This window comes from Rattus rattus, chromosome 6 (assembly GCF_011064425.1).
Source record: "Rattus rattus isolate New Zealand chromosome 6, Rrattus_CSIRO_v1, whole genome shotgun sequence".
Taxonomy (NCBI): Eukaryota; Metazoa; Chordata; class Mammalia; order Rodentia; family Muridae; genus Rattus; species Rattus rattus.
The window spans coordinates 104,960,479-104,983,508 of NC_046159.1; the positions used below are offsets into that span (position 1 = coordinate 104,960,479).

Below are 23,030 nucleotides of genomic sequence, written 5' to 3' on the forward strand. Positions count from 1 at the left end.
AGTCTAAGGCCAGGAAGGTGTATATTTTGTTTTGTTTTGTTTTCCAGACCAAGGTGGGGGTGGTGGTGTGAGTAGGGCATTTGATACAAAGTCTCATTCATTTTTTTTCCTCATTTATAGGTCGGAATTCACATGGAAAGATTTTCAATTTAAAGAAAATAAAGTGGATAATATTTTTTTTAAAAAGCATGCACTCTTTTTAAGTTTGAGAGCCAGTGATATGAAATTTGAACACAGCTTTCCCAAAATATATTTCAAAGTCGAGAGAGCTGGTGTCATCTGAGACTCTCTCCAGCATTGCAGAATCCCAGACCTTTCTAGGACACCTTCAAATTATCCTTCCCAGCAGATCCAAGATCAAATATTAAACTGAAAATTAACAGACATAATTCTGAGGCTCTTCAAGTTGTGCTGATCATTCCAGTTTGTTAACTTTAATTACGGATTTTGTGTTAAAAAAATTAAACAAGGTGTACTATTGAAAGGAAGACACTCGGTTTAGACCAAACCTTTGTCTGAGCAGAGCTATTTATAAAAACAAGAAGAAAAAAAGTGTTCCTTATTAAAAATAAGATCTGTACAATTTGAATTTTTTAGGTTGTAGTTCCAGGGTATTGCCTTTTTTCCCCCCTCTTGTTCCTTTCTTTCCTGGTCCATCATAATTTCCCAACACTAGAAAACAATGCACCATTTAGAGCTTAAACCATAGGCCCAACTCTCACGTTAGGCCTTTTCTATTTAGGAAGGAGTCGGCAAATACTAACTTGAAGTTGATTGTTCACCATGTGCCCCCTCCCATCCCCTGGGATTATCTGAAGCACTTCGCTGCTCCCAACCACATGCGTGGTCTTTCATTAGTGAAAGCTTTGATTATACAGTTTGCTCACTGTTGGACTCCCGAGGCTTGGGTCTGAACCCTGCAATTTGATGATTGTCTGACTTTACAATGCAGATACCAATTGCGGATAATACTAAGTAAGGGCGTAAGTGCTACGGCCAAACACGGGAACAGACCCTTCCTTTATTCTTCTCACTTGCTCACAGCGTGCAGCTAAGCGGGTGCAAATGGTCAAAGTCAAACAGTGCAAAAGTCCAGTAACGATCCGAGGGATTAATGCTGCTCATCTCCTATGTCCAGAGGGAAAGATAGAGAACTCAAACCTGGTGGGTAAAAGGCTCATGGAGTGAAGCCTTCTCAGGAAAGACCCTGAATGGTTGTACCTCTAAGGATACTCCTAAGGGTGCCAACATCTCTGCCTCTCCTTAAGTAACTTAGCAAATCTATCCAAGTTCCGCTGGGACACATGGATGCAAATAAAGATGTCTTTGTACTCAGTCGGTGATGTGCCAGGCTTAGGGGAGATGTAGTTTGTGATCTAGGATCTGTTTTCTATTTGGTATGTGGACAAACATGGATATGGGATGAAAATCATGAGGACTAGACTGGTCCTAGGTGTGGCTGAGGAGAAGGTTTATTGTAGATATGAAGGAGAACAGGGCCAGCGGCATCTGGAAGGGTCCAGACTGAACCGGGCCAGCAGAATGATCAGAGTCAGGAAAGGAGCGGGTAGGAGGGAGCAAGGGAAGAAGAGAAAAGGGCGGCAGTGGCGGCAGCGGCAGCGGCAGCGGCGGCGGCAGTGGTGGTGGTGGTAAGAGGAAACTGAAGACCAAGAAACCAATGGATCAAGGGACTAAGAGAGCATGTATGCAGCCAAAATGGCTGGGTTCTATAGGGAAGAGAAACGGGGAATGGAAGGCAAGGCAAGGCAAGGCGAGGCGAGGCGAGGCGAGGCGAGGCGAGGAGTGGGGAGGGGAGGGGAGGGAAGGGAAAGAAGGGAAAGGAAGGGAAGGGGAAGGCAAGGGAAGGGAAGGGGAGGGGATGCAAGGCAAGGCAAGCAAAGGAAGACAAGGGAAGTCAAGGAAAAGAAAGACAAGACAAAGGAAGGCAAGGCAAAGGAAGGGAAGGGATGAGAAGGCAAGAGAAGGGAAAGGAAGGGAAGGAAGGGAGGGGAAGGCAAAGGAAGGGAAGGGAAGGAAGGGAAGGAAGGGAGGGGAAGGCAAGGGAACGGAAGGGAGGGGAAGGCAAGGGAGCGGAAAGGAAGGGAAGGGAAGGGAAGGGAAGGGAAGGGAAGGGAAGGGATAAGGTATAGGGTGTGCTGGCCAGGATGACTCTCTCTAAGGGTAATTGTCAGTAGGGACTAGGGAGGACTGGTGGCTAGGTTCCACTCTATATATTAAACAGGCACCTTAGCTAGCCATTTGTCCCAGATTTCTTTGAGACATAACAAATGCAAGATTGTCAGCAATCATCTGCAAGCCTTAAACGTGTTCTATGAGACTCAAGGGGAGGAATCAGTCACTCTGTGTATGTCTGAACCTTCAGGGTGGCCACTAGTTGAGTTACAAGAGGCCTGGGCAGGAGGAGACAGTGGTGTGAACAAACATGGAAGCCATCTTTACTGGTGCTGCCTGCTCAGAAGCCAAGCCAGACAGAATAAATGCAAGCAGCAGCATCATACCCCTCACTGTTTTAAGTCTTTTAAATCCACTCCTCCATTCCAAACTTCAGGGAAAGAGAAGTTAAAATGGCTTTTGGGTCCTAAGCTCTTTGGAGAAATAACAAGCTCTGGGGTGGGGGTGGGGTGTGACATTTGATAGCATTTTCTCTGCTCTCAACCCTGAGTGCCTGAGGGGCTAAAGGAAGCAGTCTGAGAAGTGTGAGTTTCCTTTAAACACCAGTGTATGACCGGAACGTAATCAGCAGCTCTCCACGGAGTCCAACGGAACGGAATCTGATGGACAGGAGCCACCAAGGCTCTTCAGCACAATACAGGTCTGTCCTGTGTCACCCTTTACACACAAAACAAAAGACCCTCTTAGGAAAAATGTGGTCAAAAAAAATCATACACTGCAATTAACGAGACCCCCAAACTACACAATGAGGTGAACTTCTATACAGTGACGGTGGCCATTCAGAATGGAAGTTGTGGAGTTTTACATTGGATGTCATACTTCTCCTGCCAACATATTTCTATGCACCGAAAACAGGCAACAAAAACTCCGTGGGAGAAATAAAAATAATTAGCTCTATACCATCTTTCATAGCTCACCTCTATTACCCTCATTCAGTCCTTCTCATCCCCCGATGTTCAGCCTTTCTTGTTCCCTTTCCTTTCATGCTATTCTGCACTATGCATGCATTTGTTTACATATGAGCATCCACTATTGGCTAAATACCACATACGAGGGAGAGCCTGGGCTTTTCTTCTCCTGAGAGTGTATGACCTCTACAACACATCAGTCCAAGCCCATCCATTTTCCTGTAAGTTTTGTGATTTCATTTTCCTTTAGAACTGAGTAGTATCGTATTGCATACATAATTTTATTATCTATTCATTCATTGATGAACAATGATGGCCAAAGCAAATAAAGCCGCAGTAAATGTGGGATGAAAATATGTCTATGGGAAGGTAAGGAATTCTCTGGGTACAAGCCCAGGGGTAAATTAGCTGGGTCATATGGTGGCATTTACACCTTGGGTGGTTTTTTTTTTTTTTCTTTCACATCTTGATCAGCCACCTAAAAGGGTGTGAACTATGTAAATGAGAATGCTCAGATTTTCAATTTTCCATTCTCTTTTCTGTGATTATTGACCTCATAAAAAACAAAGACATTTAAACTCTGTGTATGCGTGTGCGTCTCTGTGTGGGTATGTGCATGTATGGGGGTGCAGGTATTTACAGAGGCCAGAAGGGGGTGTCAGATTCCTTAGAGCTGGAGTTACGCTTGGTAACTGAAAGTTTCATTTTTTAGTAAGAGTTGGGGAACATGAAGCCTATGCCTAACACAGCCCCTGGGTGCTCTTGACTTTGTTGCTTCCGAAGGCAAAGACCAACAATTTGGACGTACAGACCCTAAGAGATTGCAAGCAAGAGCATATTCATTTCTGACAACCAGTGGGACCCCAGAGTCTGTCCTTACAAGTTGTCCTGAGACAGTTCTCATGGAAAATTGGCCCCCCAGCGCCCCCAGTTCAGCTCTGCACGGTGCTGCAACAATACCATTGCTCTCTAGGTGCCCATGATGTCAGGTGCTAAAGAGTTGAAAGAGTTGGGAAATTTCCACCCTGTTGAAGTCTTTCATTTTACAAATATTTCCATTTTGTTCAGTTCAGAAGCCATTGAGCAGCTGTAGGGATGACAGTCCCCGAGTAGCCAGGACATACCCTGCAGATACTGGCTCAGAGGGAAGAAAAAGTAACTGGAATGGTTAGCGTCCATGGTAAGGCATGAGGGTTGAAGGCTACTAAAAGCTTATGTCAATTCTGTCTATAGATTAAAAAAAACCAGCTGAGTCCCCTTAACACTAGTCCTGCTCTTATTCATCAAGGAAAGGGCAGTAAAGAGGAACATTGCATCTCCCAGAGTGGGGCCTCCACTAAAAATAAAAAAATAAAGGTTTACACAACAGCATTGATGAGAGAAACAGAGGAACTGTTTGAGGAAGGAGTGGGCAGAGCTTCTCCTATACTGGAGCTTCCCATAGTGCCTTGGGAAAGGTGCTGCGTAATTAGACCTGATGATGGTGCCCCTGGTCTCGGAACCAGCATGGTAACCGTCACCTCACGCTGCCTGTGTGCCCACTCACTTCCTGCTCAGTTATTTTCCATGTTCATCTCTTGAGTCCCCCCAGAAAATCCTGCCAACGGGGCAAGGTTCTCTGTGGGAATCATGAATGGAGTAGACGCTGTTCCTCCGAGCATGCGCACCAGAGCTTCTGTCTCCAGAATGAAAGTCCTCCTTTGTTACCTAGCTGCTGACGCCGGCTCTGCGAGTTCTCAGAGGCTTCCTCTGGAGAGCCCCAAGATGTACGCAGAATTCCCAGGGCACCCATAGAAAAAAATCAGAAGCACATATGGAACGCTCTTCTGGAATCTACTAGTTTGATTCCTAAGTGACACAGGAAGATGGGAGCCAGGGAAGTTGTGTGACAGGGGACAACCCATGTCACCCACAACGGAAAATATGAACACCAGAAAATTTCCTATTCTAAACAATGTGGGTTTAAAATATACTCTCTGGAGACTCTCTTGAATGCACAAGCACGGTGCTATTTATAGTGGTCGGTGTGTACTTTACCAAGATTTTTATTCCAACAAAGGAACTGTATGTAAGGTAGGCAGCCATTGGGATGGAAAAAACACTCTCATATTTCAAACTTAGTCACTCGGTTCTAACCTTAAATATAATATCAGAGATCTCTCTAATTTAGAGTAACTGGAAGAAGCCAGCATACCTGGTAACTTTTGCCAGACCAATAAGAGCATCAGGTGTGTGTTTAAAAAAAAAAAACAAAAAACAAATGAAAGATTAAATTATTTCTGATCAGGAAGACAGTTTTTCAATACATGTGAATGTTTCTAGCGTCATTATTAAAATGTTTACAAAGTTGTGTTCTCCGATGTTTAAAAAAAACGAAGCCTTGGAGCGTAGCTTACATAGCTCGAATGGTAATCAAATCCTTTATTTATACATAGTTCCGAGTTACACTGTGCTACAGTCCTGCTATAAATAGTTAAGAATTCGACACCAGAGGTGTCCCAATTAATGTGGAGTTATGACGAGCTAAGGCGTGTCCCCAAGACTGCCCAAGAAGTCATGGTCTGGCAAGCAGGAGCCGCATCCGATGTATTCACAGAGCACGCTCACGGCTTCTCCCCAGATGGATGGGGAGCTGCTGAATACAGCTGCATCCTCCAGCTCACCATGATTTCCTGCCCCAGGGATTGACTTGCAGCACCGTTTTTGGGCCTCCAGGATGATGAAGTCAAGAACCTCCCAGAACACTCCCAAGCACCTGAGCGAGAGTCCCCTTACTAACATTCTGGAATATTCTACCATCATCCCTGCTTGCTTTCTCCATCTGGCCAAATGACAGTTACAAATGTGGATCTCTCAGACCTGCTGGTCAGTGAGGACAGTCAAAGGGATGGACTTTGATATAAGAATGTGATAGTTTTTATTACATTCTTTTTTTCTGTCTTCGGATGAGAATTCATCGTTCACAGGACTGAATACTTCACTCATGTTCCCAGCAGGAGACAACATATGACTCCTTTGATCCTATGCGTTTAGAAAGGCAAATCTCCAAGCTGTCTCAAGCAAATAGGCAGCGATTAACATCTTTATCTGAGAGTCTGTAGCAGTGGTCCTCAACCTTTCTAAGGCTGTGACCCTTTAATACAGTTCCTCAGGTTGTAGTGACACCCCAACCATAAGACTATTTTCCTCGTTGCTTCACAGCTGTAATTTTGCTATTGTTATGAATCCCAGTGTAAATATCTGTGTTTTCTGATGGTCTTAGGTGACCCCTGCGAAAGTGTCATTTGACCCCTAAAGGGATCTCAAGCCACGGGTTGAGAACCACTGGTCTAGAGGTAATCTTTTGAGTGTCTCACAACAAGGCTCTCTCAAAGCCATCCCTTAAAGTCAAGTGACCACATTCAGAATGTTGCTTTAACTTAATGGCTTATTCAGGACTCTGGTTACCTGTCTAAGTGGAGCAGCCAAAGGAAGGCATTGAAGAGGAGCCTTCAGGGGATTCAGTGGCTTTGCAAATGTGCTCACTCCAAAGTGGAGTCATGAGTCTGTGATGGTTTGTATGTGCTTGGCCCAGGAGAGGGCACTCTTTGGAGGTGTGGCCTCATTGGAGCAGGTGTGGCCCTGTTGGAGTAGGTGTGCCACTGTGGGCATGGGCTTAAGACCCTCGCGCTAGCTGGTTGGAAGTCAGTCTTCCACTAGCAGCCTTCAGATGAAGATGTAGAACTCTCAGCTCCTCCTGCACCATGCCTGCCTGGCTACTGACATATTCCTGCCTTGATGATGAACCTCTGAACCTGTAAGCCAGCCCCAATTAAATGTTATCCTTATAAGAGTTGCCTTGGTCATGGTGTCTGTTCATAGCCGTAAAACTCTAACTAAGACAGAGTCCTTAGGGGTGTGTAGTACAATGAGTTAGAGCCTGCCCCTTTGTCTACATCATATCACATTGTTTTGTGTATGTCTACTTTTCATGATTAAAATAGGCAAAACAGTTATTCAGAATAAAATGTTTCAAAATTATTTTATAAAAATCATAGAACTTTCATTATTGATACACACCCACACATATATAGACAGACAGACAGACAGATATATATAGTTGCTTCTGAGAAACTTCCATTATTGCTGTGATAGTATTGAATCAAATTACAAATTAAATAATGTGAAAAAGCAAACTATAATTTCATAATGCAAAATTATTTAAAATATATAATGAAAATAAACATAAAGACTCATTTAATTGAGACAAAGCTACGATGTGTTAGGAACAACACTGTCTCTTATTATTTATTGACTTAATTTCAAACCATTGAAAACTGTAAAGACTCTTACCAAAAGGTACATTTTCTTTCACATCTGAGGTTCTCAATCACTTTCAGGTAAGCTGAAACAAGACTTGAACTGAGTGGCAATTAGATACTAGGCTAACAGCACAGGAACAGTGCCCAGCTCAGTGATACTCCAGAGGGCAACTGACAACTGGTCGAGTTTCCTGGAAGAGATTGATTTAGTCGATGGAGAAGCAGTGACGACAGTAAATGCTGGCTGTGCACTAATCATGCACATAACTCTACATCCATGATTCTCTTCATGACACCAAGGCAGAAGACTATTAGGAAGCTGTTTCCAGCTGATAACATGGCGCCCTGATCAAAGCCACACAATTCAGATTCAGAAAAACGTTATCGTGTTATCAGAGCATCGATATGATTTTAGTATCACCGGATGCCTGTCTGTCGTTGTGCTGATTTCTCTGCATGGACCAAATAAGCTTGCCAGGTCTGTGAGAGGTCTCATTATTCATTTTCACTCACTGCTAGAGACAGAGGAGCAAGAGACAGTGAAGCAGTCGTTCAAGACAAAGTCGCAGCTAATAGGTCTGCTGAACGTCAGTGCCGGAATACCTAAACACCACACCGTCCTGCCCTTTCCCCAGAGGACTCAGGATTGGTTCCTTATAAACATCACATATAACTGCAAAGACAAATTTACTAGTGTTTTAAGGATTTTGACTAGCTTATGTGTCAGGCTTTTTTTTTTTTTCCAGATGAGAATAAAGTTATGGACTAGCATGTCAGGTTCTTAAGAATTTCAGTTCCTAGGCTGGACGATGATGGTGCACGATGCTTTTAATCCCAAGCACTCAGGAGGCAGTGGCAAGTGGATCTCTGTGAGGCTGAGGCCAGCCTGGACTACAGAGTGAATTCAAAGACATCCAGAGCTACAAGGGGAAACCCTGTCTCTAAACAACAACAACAACAACAACAACAACAACAACAACGTCGACAGCAAATTCAGGTGTAGTACCACAGTGTAGGCTGCTTTTAGGAAATGCAAGGTTAGTATCAATTGGACTAAATGGGTCACTTAGGCATCAATGGAAGTAAAGATACTGTCAATCTAGGAAGGGGAAAGGGGGTGAAGGGAAGGAAGGTTAGGCCCGAGTGTGTGAACTTTACCCTTTTGTGGCTAGATACACATAAAGAGAACCCGGCAATTGTAACCTAAGAGAGGAGGATTTATTCTGGCTCATGGTTTAGGGAATGAAAGCCATCAGGTCAGGAAAGGTGCGAGAGTGGAGCCGGACCTTGCCTGTGGTAGTAGGAGTGTCAGGTTGCTCATTTCATGGGGCCAGGAAGCAGAGAGATGTGGAGTTGGCCTCTAACGCTCAAGCCCTGCCCCATGTCCATGTTCTGCCAGCTAGGCCTCAGGCCCAGAACGGTTCTACAACTTTTCCAAATGGCTCCTCCAGCTAGAGACAGTGTTCAAATGCATGAGTCTGAAGGGGGCATTCGCACTGTAATCACGGTGACCGGAAGTTGGACTGAAATGGAACTGTTTCAGATATGCATGAAAGGGGGCTGGAGAGGTGGTTCAATGGTTGACTTGTTGCCCTTCCAGAGACCTGAGCTTTCGTCCCAGATAGCTAGTTGGGTGGCTCTCGTAACTCTAGCTTCAGAGGAAGCAGCATCCTCTTCTGGTCATAAGACATATGCATAAAACTCTACAGAAGTGTTCTTAATGACTGAAAGAACTTTAATAGAAAATACAGAAACAAAATTCTAAACCAAAGGCTAGTCGCCGCCCCCTCCCCCAAACACACACCTCTTTTCTGTTCTTTTTCTTCTTTTTGGAGTAATCAATCTTCTAAGAGAACTTTTTTGGGCAAACGTAAGTACCTTAATGATTTACACAGTTTCAAAAGAATGTTTCATTTAACTTCCTAATGGAAAATAATGTTCTGCTCAGACATCTTAAAAAGTATTTTTAAAGACTTGTACTTGAGACCCAAGGTCATGATCTAAACATTCTGAATAAGTGTTTTCATGTGCACTTGTCTGTAGTTTAACTGTCGATGGGGCTTGGTATTAAATCATGGGGGAAAACATCAATGATTCAGCTCTAGAAGGGGATTTTTGTGGATCAAATGGATTTTAAAAACTTGCTTGTTTTTCTAGAGCAGTAAAAATATTTACTTTCAAATGTCTAATCACCGGGATATTTCAGAAGCGCATAAAAATGTATGAATGATGAAAACAGCTAGCGTGTTTTCTTTCCCTTTATTTATGTCTCTGGGCCTCGGATCTGATAACAGTTCTACAATAGAGGCCTTTCTTCTGATGGAAAGAGGAGCGGCCGCTGGGTGTGGAAAGCGCATGCCGGGAGTGTAGCGAGTTCATAACTTGGAAAGTGAGAGCCCTGGCTCTCTGCTTGGTGCAGAGGAAGCCTGACACAAAGTGTGGCTACCAAAGACCTGCTCGCAGATAGAAGCACCACCGAGGCTCGCTTCTCGGGAGAAGACAAGGGAGCTCAGAATCGTGTCCGCTAAATGTGAAAGAACGGCTCAGAGTGAGCTCAGGTTGCCTCTTCTGTCTGATAGAACCTGGACGCACATCAAACCCACTCATCATTCTTCATGAAATAGCAAACTCCGGCTTCCTAGTTCAGGGTGCTCGCATTCTCCGAGATGTATAAAAGTCAGTTATAATTTTAATTTTTTAGGTTGTGTGTTGCAGAAAATCGAATTAGCTAATAATTTTTTGACGGCAATGCCTACTGACATAAAATGCTAAGCACTATGTTAATGCTTCCTTACCTCTTCTCATCCTGTAAGAATCTATGAAACAGATACTTTCATCGGCCCTCATGTTATACAGGGGCAAGCAGGATATTTGGAAGATTACCCATCCTAACAGTGCTCGGCCATTGAGGGCTGATAGACCTAGGATCGAGACCACAGATCTAACAGCAAAGCCCAATGCCATAGCTGCTACGCTTTGACACTGATACCACTTAGTGTTCCTTCCTTTACATAGAACAATGGTTCTCAACCTTCCTAAGGCTGTGCCCTTTTAAAACAGTTCCTCATGTTGTGGGGACCCCCAACCATGAGATTATTTCATTGCCACTTTATAATTGTAATTTTGCGACTGTTATGAATCATTAGGTAAATATCTGATGTGCAGGATATCTGATATGCGACCCCTGTGAAAGGATTTTTCAATCCCCAAAGGAATTACAACCCATAGGTTGAGAGCTATTGTTATAGAACATACACATCCACCTATAAACCTGTGTATGAATCTGCTTGTGCCTTCCCGCTATGTTTACTGCTGTGTGGTTATTGGTTCACATTTACTGGATACATTTCAAAGGTCTGGATCATCTCTGTACCAAAGTACAGATGGCTCTGCAAATGTACAGATCCTTCCGTAAATGCCTGTGTGCCCACAGTCCGCACAGTAAGTCCAGGGAGGGGCAAAGGAAGTGACGCAGAAGCTGGTGGCTCCAGATTTGTGATGATGAGCACGATGCCCAGAGACACCAGTGGAGTGTGTGTGTGTGTGTGTGTGTGTGTGTGTGTGTGTGTGTGTAGTAAAACCCAGAAACAGAGAAGCAGAATAGATGCGGGTAACTGTTTATTCCCGTGGGGTTAGTGGAGAATAAAAGCAGCAAAAGTAAGAATTTATTTACTCATTTATTGCTCACACAGGCAACTGACTAAAACGCAATTGAACTTGAAATGCATACAAACAATGCCTTTTTGCTCAGAAACATTACATTAAGAATTTTCTCTGGCTATGCACAGATTCCCTTCTGCCAACCGAAGTGTCTTTCTTATGCTTTTGATCAAGATCTCTCTCATCTAATCTGACTTCCTGACTCCTGGCACACTATCCCTACAGGTGGCTGTTGGTCTCTACGGGTCTGTGTGGAACCTTGCTGTTTATGGATTCTCTTTCTATATGTATACGTGCATTTGTTGTAGTATAACACTTCATTTATCTATTTTTATGGTGCTGGAGGTTGAGCCTACAGCCTGAGTCTGCTGGTCAAGCATTCCAATCCCGAAGAAAATGCCCAGTCCTCTGCCCTGAACAGAGCATGGAACGAAATAGATGTCTGATAAAAATGTGTTGAGAACAGATGAATGCATCTGTAGCCTTGACCCTTGGATCAACTCTATCTGCATTTATTCTACCGCCATTCCAGATCTGGCATGACTTCTTTTTGTTCTCCATATCCAGTTGACATTTACGTCTTCCCTTGCCTGGCCTTAGGCATATTTTACAGGACCTTAGAACTACCTTTTTTTTTTTTTTTAAATGTAAGATTCAGTATTCCTTATTTGACTTCAAATCAAGCAATATCCGATCTATTGCAAACAGAAGTAGACAATTCCAAAAGCAAGAGGAAATAACCTCTATTTCCCCTGAGAAAACACTCATTCCTGTGACAAAGGAAGCCAGGGTCTGGAGTTAAAGGAAGAGGAAGGGACTAGCCTAGGGTCTTACATGCCCTTTGTCCTCAGATCCAAACTATGATTTTAGATAGCCCTTGATTCCTGGTTTGGCCATCTGTTTCCTGGACACACCCTGAACTTGCCATGAAGGCGAGCTGGACCGTAAAGTCTAACTTTCACTACTGCTATGAATGATCATCTTACCAAATGCTAATGGGGTTGACCTAATTCCAGCACAGCAGACCTATACAGTGCCCCTTGAAACACGAACAGGGAAAACCAGCACAAACATAGGGCCATTGTTAAGCACAAGCAGAGATGTAGACAGAGATGTTGGTTAAACAATAATTGGATAAATTTGTATATATTTGTATTAGGTTATTAAGGGAACCTAATTAAGCTTTGGTGCACAGGCTTTTTACGACCGACATTAACAGAAGATAAATCCTTGTTCACACATCACCACCGCCCTGGAAAGCATGAATGGGGCGGCTGTTTGGTCAATTCTTAGAGTTCTGGCTGTGAGAAAATGAGGCTCATTCACTCCAAGGCACGGTCTGGCTTAAACCACTGTGAGATGTTTCTCTCACTGCCTGTTGATGTAGAACCCTGTCTACCGTGGTGCTTACTCTCCACTCCCAGCATCCCTCTAGCCCCAGCATTCGTCAGGCTCCTCCTCTGTTGCTCTGTTTTCTGTGCTATCGGCTCCTACAGTCCTTTGAGATACAGAAGTGTCTACCTGCTGATCACCTTCCTCTCTCCCATCTGGTCAGACGCTTAGTCCTGGTCAGTTCTGCTCAAGAATCCAGGAGAACCCAAGGCCGGTAAGTAGCACTGCGTTAGGCAGAGTAGGTAGGAGGTGTGTTCTTCCTGCCTAAACGGTGCCTATGTCTTCAACGTCCTCTCAATTTCAGGTCTAATCCTTCCCCAGGTCTTCTCCATTTCTCTGCTATTTTACTCCCCGTGTGATACATTTCCATTATGTCTTTATGACCTCTTACTCCTTTCAGCTTTTTTATTGCCATGACAGTGGGTTTGTCCCAATGGATGTTTCTTATAAGATTTTCTCTTCTTTCTAGATAAAAATCCAAGTTCCCTATCTTCTTAACATCTGGGGAAATCCCCATGTTGACATGGTTTCTCCCTGAAATTCAACACTATGACCACCCACGATGGCTAAGAATAGAGTCTTCTCACCTTTTCCTACTAGAGATAAGACTTTTCTTGGTGATAAAAATGTGTGAAGACAGATGAACCGCTGGTAGCTCTGGCCCTTGGGACCGCTCTGTCTTAGGCTAATTTACTCTATAGTCATTCAGAACCGGAGCTTACAGTCTTCAGACTTAGAGCTTTCCCTGCTCCTGACAGGCTTCCTAATTGCCACATGGGATCTCTTTCCTCCAAGTGACTGCTCTGAGTCAGGCTCCCATGACCGTATGGGTAATACCAATCTATCAGTGTCACTATATCTCAGTCCACTGTACCTAACTTTTACCACCATACTCTCATTCCGTGTAGCTCCCTTGTGAGGGTCCTAAGATACCCTTCTCTCAAGCTCCCTGCAACATATTCTTTCCCCCCTGAGCTTTGCTTGCCTTGTTTTCTCACCCAGTCAGCCTCCCTGACCCCACCCACCATTTCTATTGATGAACTGTATTCCTCATGGCAATCTTAGGTTCTGGGAAAAGTTAAGTGGAAATGACAATATCCCCATGCTCTCCCTGTCCCCTCCCCAGCCACAGCCTCTGCCATGATGAGCATCCCTCACAGTGCTGTACTTGTTACTGTGGATGACGAAAGTATTCACACATCACTGCACTCTGATTCCATAATCTGTATTGAGTTCCAGTCTGATGGCATGCATCTGCCATCATACTATCTCACAGGTGGTTTTGCAGGCCTAACATCCCATGCTTGGCCTGTGTGCTCCTCCTTCTCTCCTCTCCAGCTCCTGGCAACCATTTCCTTAGTTTTGTGTGCTTTAAAGTTTTATTTATTAACTATTATTTTAAATTTGGATAGATGCATCTTCTATGTTGGATGCATTCCCCTCTCTCCTCCCTCCCTCTCTCCTTTTATTCTATCCCCTCTTCTGTTCTAGACAGCTTCCATTTCACTTATCTCCACAATTTCTTCTTCCACAGCTCACCGTTAACTCCCAACAAAACTCTTCCGTCAGTGGTTTAATCTGAGGGTGACGATAGTCTTCCTTCTCTTGGCATTCATATTTAGTCCCAGCTTCATAGCTGTTGTTTATTACTTAGATCGGGTTGTCATTAATAATAATTAATAATAATAACAGTATTAGTTATGCCCCCAATGTGTCAGCTACAGGCTAAGGTCATTTATAAAGCTTAATCATCTTCATGACAACCACAAAAACTGTGTAGATATTATGCCGATTTTATATAAGACAGCTGTGACTTAGAGAGCAGTCACTTGCTTAGAGCCACATGGCTCCCAAGGGGCAGAGCCATGATGTGATCCTTAGCCCATAGCACAATGAGCACATGTGTAGACACCCCACCAATGGCCGCGTTCATCCAAGGCCAGAGTCTCGCTTTCTTTTGGATTCTTCATACAAGTCAGTAGGTAGTAGAGTTGAGTCCCTGGCACTTTTTGTTACACGTTTAGGTCTTCAGTTTCATACCGCAGGGCTGCGATAGGGTCATTTGTACCCACCATTCTTTGCATCTGCGTACTGAAATTACTGGCATGCAAAGCTATGGGGCAGTTTTCTCCCTGTGATTACTTGGTACGCTTTCCTTAAACCACTGGTCTAAGCCACATTAGAGGCCACTGTCCTTTGGTCTGAGGCCTGAATGTTAAGGTATGCATTTCCACCCTCTATGTCACATGTCAATGCTTCATTTCTCCAACCTGTCCCCTAAGTCACCACCTCAGAGGCTTCCTCACACATTACAACAGCTTCCAACTGCAGCCACACCCTCCCCGTACTCAGGCCATCCGTAGAAACCTTCCCGGTGAAGATGACCAGGTGGGGGTATTTTCCTAATAAGAATCAAACCTAAAATAAGCCTCGTCTGGGGCTTGCTACATGGCTTCTGATAGCTAACATGGGGTGTTTCTGTCACTTCAGTATTATAAGTGACTTTAAGCCTTTCATGCATTATTTTTTTACCATTACAAATTCTACAATGCCCAGCCTTGGTAAATAAATATGCGATTATCTGATTCTTCTCTGGATCTCCATTTTTCTTGAAATGTGTTTTCTCTTTTTTAAATGCAAAATTTAGACTTTTAACAGGAAAAATATTTACATCCATAACTATTTTTATAAATAGCTTGATGTGCAATCTGGCCACATTAGGACCTTCAGAGGGCACAGTCATTGTGATCAGAAAACAAAGTTGCTGATAATGTGAGTATCTGTCAAGCCGGACCCTTACCTCTCTGCCTCCAGCCGCATCTCCTCCCTCTTTTGCCTCCTGAGTTCTCTGCGACGTTCAAAATCATCCATAGTGAGGTTTCGGGTTTAGGGAGCCCAGATAATATCTCGATCTAAAGGAAAGAGGCGGAGTCAGGATCACAAGGAGTCATGAGCCCCTGTATTAGCCTTTCCCCTCTCACCCCATTGTCTCTTCTTTATTTTTAAGAAAAATACCTTAGAATCCTACTAAGCCAGCCGGTGGTCAATTTCTGACCTCACACAGAGTGCACCTTCATTCTTAAAACTATTAAAATAAGTAAGAACACAGATTACATTTAAAAACTAAGAAGAAATCTCAGGAGACAAAAATATTGCTAACAGGACCTCGGAACGACTCCAGACAACACTTACACCCAAATGGACAAAGAACAATGCAGACAGAGAGATAAAACCAGAGAGGAGAACGGGCGAGAAAAGAAATGTGTGTTGGAGGAGGGCAGACAGAGGAAAGGAGAAATCAAACAACACTGCACGCAGGCATCGTTTGCATATTCTGGAAGTTAGTTAGCACTGGTTTTCTTTTTTTAAAGTATGCAGAAATCATGGGAGAAAAAAAAAATCTCCAGGAAGCAGTATTTCAGAAGGCAGCTAAGTTTTGATCAAGTTGTCTTCAGAGCTCAAAAATCCCAGCTCTCTCCAGATGTAATCCAACCATTTGACCCTTTCCTACCTCCTCTGAGATGACTTTGACTCTGGAAGAAATTTCCAGCTCTTCAGATGCAGGGCCTGCTTCTGCTGTGTATCTGTGCCATGCAGTCAAATGTTCCAGAATCTCCCTTCGGCCCCCAAACCCAAGATGACTCCCAGGAAAGGGGAAGAGGGCTCCTGCCCCTGCTTTGTTTACAGAGCTGTCAGTGGTTAGTTAAACTGGCCTGGAGTCTGGCATTTAAGGCGCTCTGGAAGATCGTTTCCTGTGCAGAGCAGGAGGCTTCCACTTCCTCTGGATTCCTAGGTACCCGCTCGGCTGCACTCAGCTCACAAAAACATTTTCCAGTGCCTTCTACGCAGATGAGCCGAGCATTTGTCCAGAGCGAGAAAATCGGTGTGGCGAACCCCAGAGCCATCACGGGATGGCATCTTTGTTTGGAAAAAAAGATTTCAGAAGAAAAGAAAAGAATCTGAAATAAATTGGCGAAGAAGGTTTCGCCCTCACCACTTTAATAGCGCATAAAAACAAAAATCAAATCTCAGCCAGCAAAAATAAAACCATGCAATGTTTGAAATTTTTTTCACACTTTTCGCATCCTCTGGGGTATTAAAGTCTTTATGCATCTTTAGAAACTTGGATTTGGGTTTTTATTGGAAGTTTAAAAATCTCGATTGTTTTGTTTCCCTCTGACAAGAGGGTTCCCAATACTTTCTAGTCATGGAAGAAACAAGGTTTTCTTTTTGCATTTCACCCAGAGGAAAGATATTCCTCAGACCAGATGTGTCAGAGCACACTTGCAATCATAAGGACTTGGGAAACTGAGGCAAGAGGATTGTGAGTTCAAATCCAGCTGGAGAGTGGAAACCTGTTTCAGAGAGGAAAATAAAACGCTCTCTTCTCACCAACATCCCTACACATTTTCTAGTCTGAACTCTCTCTAATTATTAAAATAAAAAGTAAAAGTGATCTGGAGGCTTCTATGAGACTGTCTGAAAAGCTTTCTTCTTCCGATGCTCTGACCAAGCAGCCATGGGAGCAGTAGACCAAGCTGGTAAAGTAAGACAGGGAAATTCTATTTTCTCCTGTGTGTGTGTTTGTGTGCGTATGTGTGTGTGTATGGATATGTGTGTGTATGTGTGTGTGTGTGTGTGTGTGTGTATGGATATATGTTTTGTGTTTGTGTGTGTGTATGGATGCGTGTGTGTGTGTGTGTGTGTGTATGGATGTGTGTGTGTGTATGTGTGTGTGTATGGATGTGTGTATGTGTGCATGTGTGTGTGTATGGATGTGTGTGTGTGTATGTGTGTGTTTGTGTGTGTGTATGGATGTATGTGTTTTGTGTTTGCATGTGTTTATGTACATGCATGCATATTCATGTGTTTGTGTGTGTTATAGGACACCCTCATATCACACTGATCCTGTATATATTTATATACACATGCATATGCATATACATATTGGTTTTGTTGCATAAACCACCTCTTATAACTATAGCAATAGCTATGAGAGAAAGAGTTCTGCCTATAGGCAAACCATTCTTTACTGTTTCAATGTGGGGAAAGCCCTCTCGGAGGTGGTAAGTGCTCCTGCCTCTCAAACCTAAGCAGACATTTGCTGCTTGGCAGGTTCCAGAGCTATGCTCATACCTGTGTCTTGGAAGGGTTAGAGAGCAGCGAACAAGGAGCCCTGAGCCCTGCTTTGTAGAGATAGCAGTACGCAGTCAGGTACAGGACAGGAGCTGACAGCCCCGCGTATTTAATGTGGCTGAACATCCTTGCTGCCTTGACCCCTGCCAATTCTTTCTTCAATCTGCCGCCCTACTCCCTACCTTTTATTACTTACGTAGATGCCAGCTTCCTTTCCTAACCATAGAAAAACTACTTGTGATTTGGGTGTAGACTAAGTATGTACCTGCGGACACAGTGGGGAATAATGGACCACAAAAATGTATTCCTTCAGGCAGCTCTAGACCAGTGCCTTTGTGGATTATGTTCTGTGGACATCTGGTGGAAAGAAAAACACATTTGTGCATTGTGAGTATGACTCTGGGTTGTTCTGGATTTATGTGTGTTTGTGTATGTGTGCATCTATGCATCTGTGCTTATGTGTGTATGTGTGTTTATGTGTGTATTTGTGTATGTGTGTTATATGTTTGTGTGTATATGTGTGTATGTGTTTGTATGTGTGTATGTGTTTGTATGTGTTTGTATGTGTGTATGTGTTTGTATGTGTATGTCTGTGTGCTATGTGTTTGTATGTGTGTGTATGTATGTTTATGTGTGTATTTGTGTATGTGTGTTATATGTTTGTGTGTATGTGTTTGTATGTGTGTGCCTGTGTGCTATGTGTTTGTGTGTGTATTTGTGTGTTTATGTGTGTATTTGTGTATGTGTGTTATATGTTTGTATGTGTATGTGTGTATGTGTTTGTATGTATGTGTCTATGTGCTATGTGTTTGTATGCGTGTGTCTGTGTGCTATGTGTTTGTATGTGTGTGTATGTGTGTTTATGTGTGTATTTGTGTATGTGTGTTATATGTTTGTGTGTGTATGTGTGTATGTGTTTGTGTGCTATGTGTTTGTATGTGTGTGTGTCTGTGTGTATGTGTGTGTTATTTGGCAGAGAGGTGCATTTGTGAAAATGGCTCTTAGCTGGTCTTAATGCAAGACACCCTTATATCACACTATTCCTGTGTAGGAGAAACTATGTCTGGCTAGAATCTTAAGCGATTCCCTGACTTAAAGCAGCACACATGTCCCCGGATAGTAAAGCCTCATTTCCTCCCCTTCCCCCAGCCAGTGCTGAATACTGAACAGTACAATTGGTTAGGAAGTAACTCAAAGCACTCAGAGTGGGGAAATCCAGGCAGAGAGTAGTTAGCAACCACGAAGCTTTTGGGTGTCACAAGTTAGACAGAACACAGGAGGAGAAAGCGGGCCAAAGGAGGTGTCCACGCATGGGCAGAAATTCCTGGCAAATCTTAGGGAGATCTAAGTGTGGGGCAGGAACTACTATCACACTGTTCAGAGAACTATGACGGGACGCCTTTGGTTTACAAATAAACAGTATTAGCAAAGATAGATATAGCTTTACCCAGGACTGTATTGGCCTTTCTGGTAAGGTTTCTGATGTTGGGTTCAGTGCTGTGGGTTTCAGAGAGCATGAACATGCTGCCCTTTTCCTTGCCTAAAGGGACTAGAGAGCTCATGGTCCAGGTGAGAGGAAGGAAAGGACCTGAGTCCTTTCCTCCACAGCTCACCAGCTCCTCAGGGTCTCCCAGCTTCCCTTTCCTCTTCCTGCAGTTCTAAAAGGTGTGGGGGAAAGTTTTGTGTGTGTGTTCTTCCTCCTCCTCCTCCTCCTCCTCTCCCTCTTCCCCTTCCTTTCTGTTCGTTCTCTCTCTCTCTCTCTCTCTCTCTCTCTCTCTCTCTCTCTCTCTCGCTCTCCCTCCCTCTCCCTCTCCCTCTCCCTCTCCCTCTCCCTCTCCTTCTTCCTCCCCCCACATAGCTGGTCTGTAACTCAGAGATCCCCATTCTTCTGCCCAATTTTGTTTCTTCATCTCCTTCTCAAGGTTGGGAATGAAAGTATATCTATATCCAGTCAATCGAATTTGATTCTTTTCCTCAGAAAACTCAAGCTTAATTTCTGATTAGTATCTTTTAACTAAGAAAACATTCTTTTGTAGTGTGTGTGTGTGTGTGTGTGTGTGTGTGTGTGTGTGTGTGCAGGTTAGATATTGAAGTTCATTTTTTAATTGAAAAAGCAAAAGGCATTTGTTCACTTACGACAGTATATTTTAGAATCATACCACAGCAAAACAAGCAAACATATTTCTCAGTGTTTCCAGATTCCTGCCATGTTCCTCCTTGAGATTCAATGGAGGAACAATTAATTGTTGTTTCCAGTTTTCAAAATCGTGATTTTTAAAACATCTAAGAATCTTCATACCCTATCATTTGAATAGCTGAAGTTTATATCTAAAGAATAAAATACACTGCTAGGGGTTGGCTAGAAGCTTGCCAACTAGAGCTAGAGCTTGCTAGGCTAGAAGATCTTCACCTACAGGTGTTCCGGCCATTGTGATGCCATCCACCATGATGTCTTCACTGAGAAAAAGCCAGCTCCTTCTTTATAAACATCTATCCCCATACATCTTGTTAAAGCAGAAGGAAATAGACTCATACAGGCAGACCTACTATCCACTCCAACCTTGGTCATGCCTATCACGGACTGTCTGTATTTGTTCTCACAATTCAGGGCTTCATGGGAGAAAGTCAGGGGCATATTTCGTCTATTCTAAGGATTTATCAGCTGGGCCATCGCTGCAACTCAGTAACGCTTGTCCTCGCCAGACAGATATCGAGTGGTTTCTGGTTGTAATACATCCCCGTAGGTTCTCCTTCATTGCTCCTCAGAGTATCTCTACTTAGTCCAGTTCTCTAACGTTATGAACTTCTGCTTAACAGGGCCCTGAACTTAGGAGATTGGAAACAAAACAAAACAAAACAAAAAAAAAAAAAAAACAGAATAAAACAAGCTCTCTGAGCTTTTCTTCTCCAGGAGTGAGATAGTTGGACCAGATAACATTCAAAGACTCATCTTACTCCGTAGAACGCTGTGGCCTTATTCCCAGTCTCCTGTGGAATCATCATAGCAATGATGGCATACTAAGCATGGCACACCCAGTGTTTCTCTTTTAAGTATTAATTATTTAAAGTAGGCTTTTTTAAGGGATGCAGACATCACTAATCCTTCTTTTAAGCTGACAGTGCACCGGAGATTTAAAAATGTGCATCTGATTAGCTTTCAAATGCATTTTACGTCTTTCTCACAGTATGTATTTGCTAGCTCTACCCCCACCCACCTGCACTAAGCTCCCTTTCTCTCCTTCCTATCCAGTCATCAATTCCTGACTCAAATCACCTCTCCATCATGAGGCCCAAATGAGGATCCATAACTCACTTCAACTATTAATAACCTTATCATTTCCATCGCTCAGGAGTCATTTTCCTTAAGTGGCATTTAGTACTTTATTGATATTTTGCTTCTCATGCGTTTTCACTCCCGAGCCCACTGAAGAATAATTTTGTCGTATGAAAACAAACCCTTCATGTCTGGCCCGTAGCAGGCGCTCAAGGATTGTGCCTCATTTTCCTCAATGCCTCTTTATGCTGCAGTGCATCATAGTACAGGGAACATAGTCCTATTCTCGATTCATCCCTCTCTGCACTTTATTAACCGTAGTGTTTACAGAGTGAATCAAAGGCCGTGGTACTTGATTACATACGAATCTCAGAAGTTATGTAAACGCCCATGCAGTAGTTCCCCAGTAAATCAGACAGTGTTTTCTTTATGACTGTAGAAAACGAACTTTTGTTCTTAAAAAGAAAAAAAAATCAATTCATCAACTTGCTCTGCTCCTTTGCAAACCGAAGAGTTCTTTTGGGACTCAAAAAACAAATAAACAAACTGTAATGAACAGTTAGGACTTAACTCTCTCTCAACCTTTACCACCTTGTTCCAAAAATCTGTGCTACTTAAAGAATACGCTCAGTCGTCCAAGCACATGTTTCCAGACCTGCAACGCACCGGTAAGACTCCAAACGGCCAGTCCAAGGATGCTTGCTCTCTCAATTTCTTTCTTCTCTCTAACCACTTGCTTCAAAGCAAAAAGACCTCTAAGAGGGTGCCAGGCTGTGACCTGCTTTGCCCTTTCTCACTGTGCAGTCTATTAAAAAGCACCTTTTCTCCATCTCCACTCTCGTCTGTGAAGCAGAAGACCCACCTTCCACCATCACACAGGACTCAAGGCCAAGAGTACTTTGCAACCTCTCTTCTACCTTCTGGAAGTTGGCCAGTGTGTGACTGTGAAATGATGCTGTTTGTATCTCCTAGCTTTGGAGAGGAACACTTGTGAAGACAACACGTTTAATGACTCTAAGTGGCATCTTGAAGTGTCACCATGAATAGTAACACTGTCTGTTTCTCAAATCTCTGCAATTATCATGTTTGCTCTTCCCAAGTACAAAGGGGAAATTCAACCCCGTTTCAAGAAATGACATGGAGAGATAGGTAAACTTGGCATTAGCTTTTGAATCACAGCGCCTAAGAACCCAGGACAGATATTGGACTAATCCCTGGGCCAACCTGAAAGTTGTATAGAAGGGAACATGTAGAAAGCCATGCATCTGGTCCCCTGTAAAAGTTGAGTTGCTTTTCCTTAATATCCTTAAGGGGAGACAGACTGAAAGAGACATGTTAATACCAAGTAAGACTCAGCCCATGGGGACTAATGTTTCCTTGGACTCCAGAAAAAGTCAATGTTAGAGGTGAGCCCTATGGCAAAGACAGAGGTTCTCTACTGACTACACCCATGTGCTTTAAATTAATATACAGATTAGCTAAAACAGAGAAAAAGTCTGAATGTCCCCTCCGAATGTGGTTGTTAATAACAGAAGCATGCGCACAATTACCACACACAATTCAGCTGTCAAGAAAGAGCTCACTCCGATAGAATGATTCAAAGATTCTCACAGATTAGGTGCTTGCAAATGAGAGGTGTGCTGAGAGGTGAACGCCCATCCCAAGAAAGAGTAGAGAGGTCTGTGGTTTGAATGTGAAATGTCCTCCTTAGGCTACTGTATTCTGACCACTTCTCCCAGCTGCTAGGGCTCTTTTGGAAAGTTGTGGAAGACTTAGGGGGCGGAGCCTTGAGGGAGGACATATTCACGGGGGTGGGACTTGAGGTTTGATTGGCAGCTCTGTAGTCCACTCTCTGCTTCCTGACTGCAGACACAGTACAATCAGCCACCGCCGCCTGCTTTTTCCGCCATTATGACTTCCCTGTCATGATGGACGACATCCCTCGTTAAACGGAGTCAAAATAAACCTTTCCTTTCATAAGTTGCATTTGCTGGGTATTTTGTTATAACAATGACAAAATTAGAACAGATGATATGGCCATTTGTGTAAAGTTAAAGTCAAAAAGATTTTTTTAACTATGTAAGTCTGTGTTGTGTGGTCAGTTCACTTAAATTTAAATAAATCAAAATACATTGACATTAAGAATCAAGTTCGCCAGCTTCACTA

The 23,030-nt window shown here is 43.3% G+C and overlaps 1 protein-coding gene across 1 annotated transcript in view; it reads right to left on the reverse strand.

The window, feature by feature from the left end:
* The window catches only part of Cald1 (caldesmon 1), a 175,261-nt gene that overhangs the window by 77,786 nt on the left and 74,445 nt on the right, over nt 1–23,030 (reverse strand). The window contains exon 2 of the mRNA XM_032906782.1: nt 15,255–15,366. Within this exon, the coding sequence (XP_032762673.1) occupies nt 15,255–15,325 (71 nt within the window). The 5' untranslated portion in view covers nt 15,326–15,366. The remainder of the gene's footprint in view (nt 1–15,254; nt 15,367–23,030) is intronic.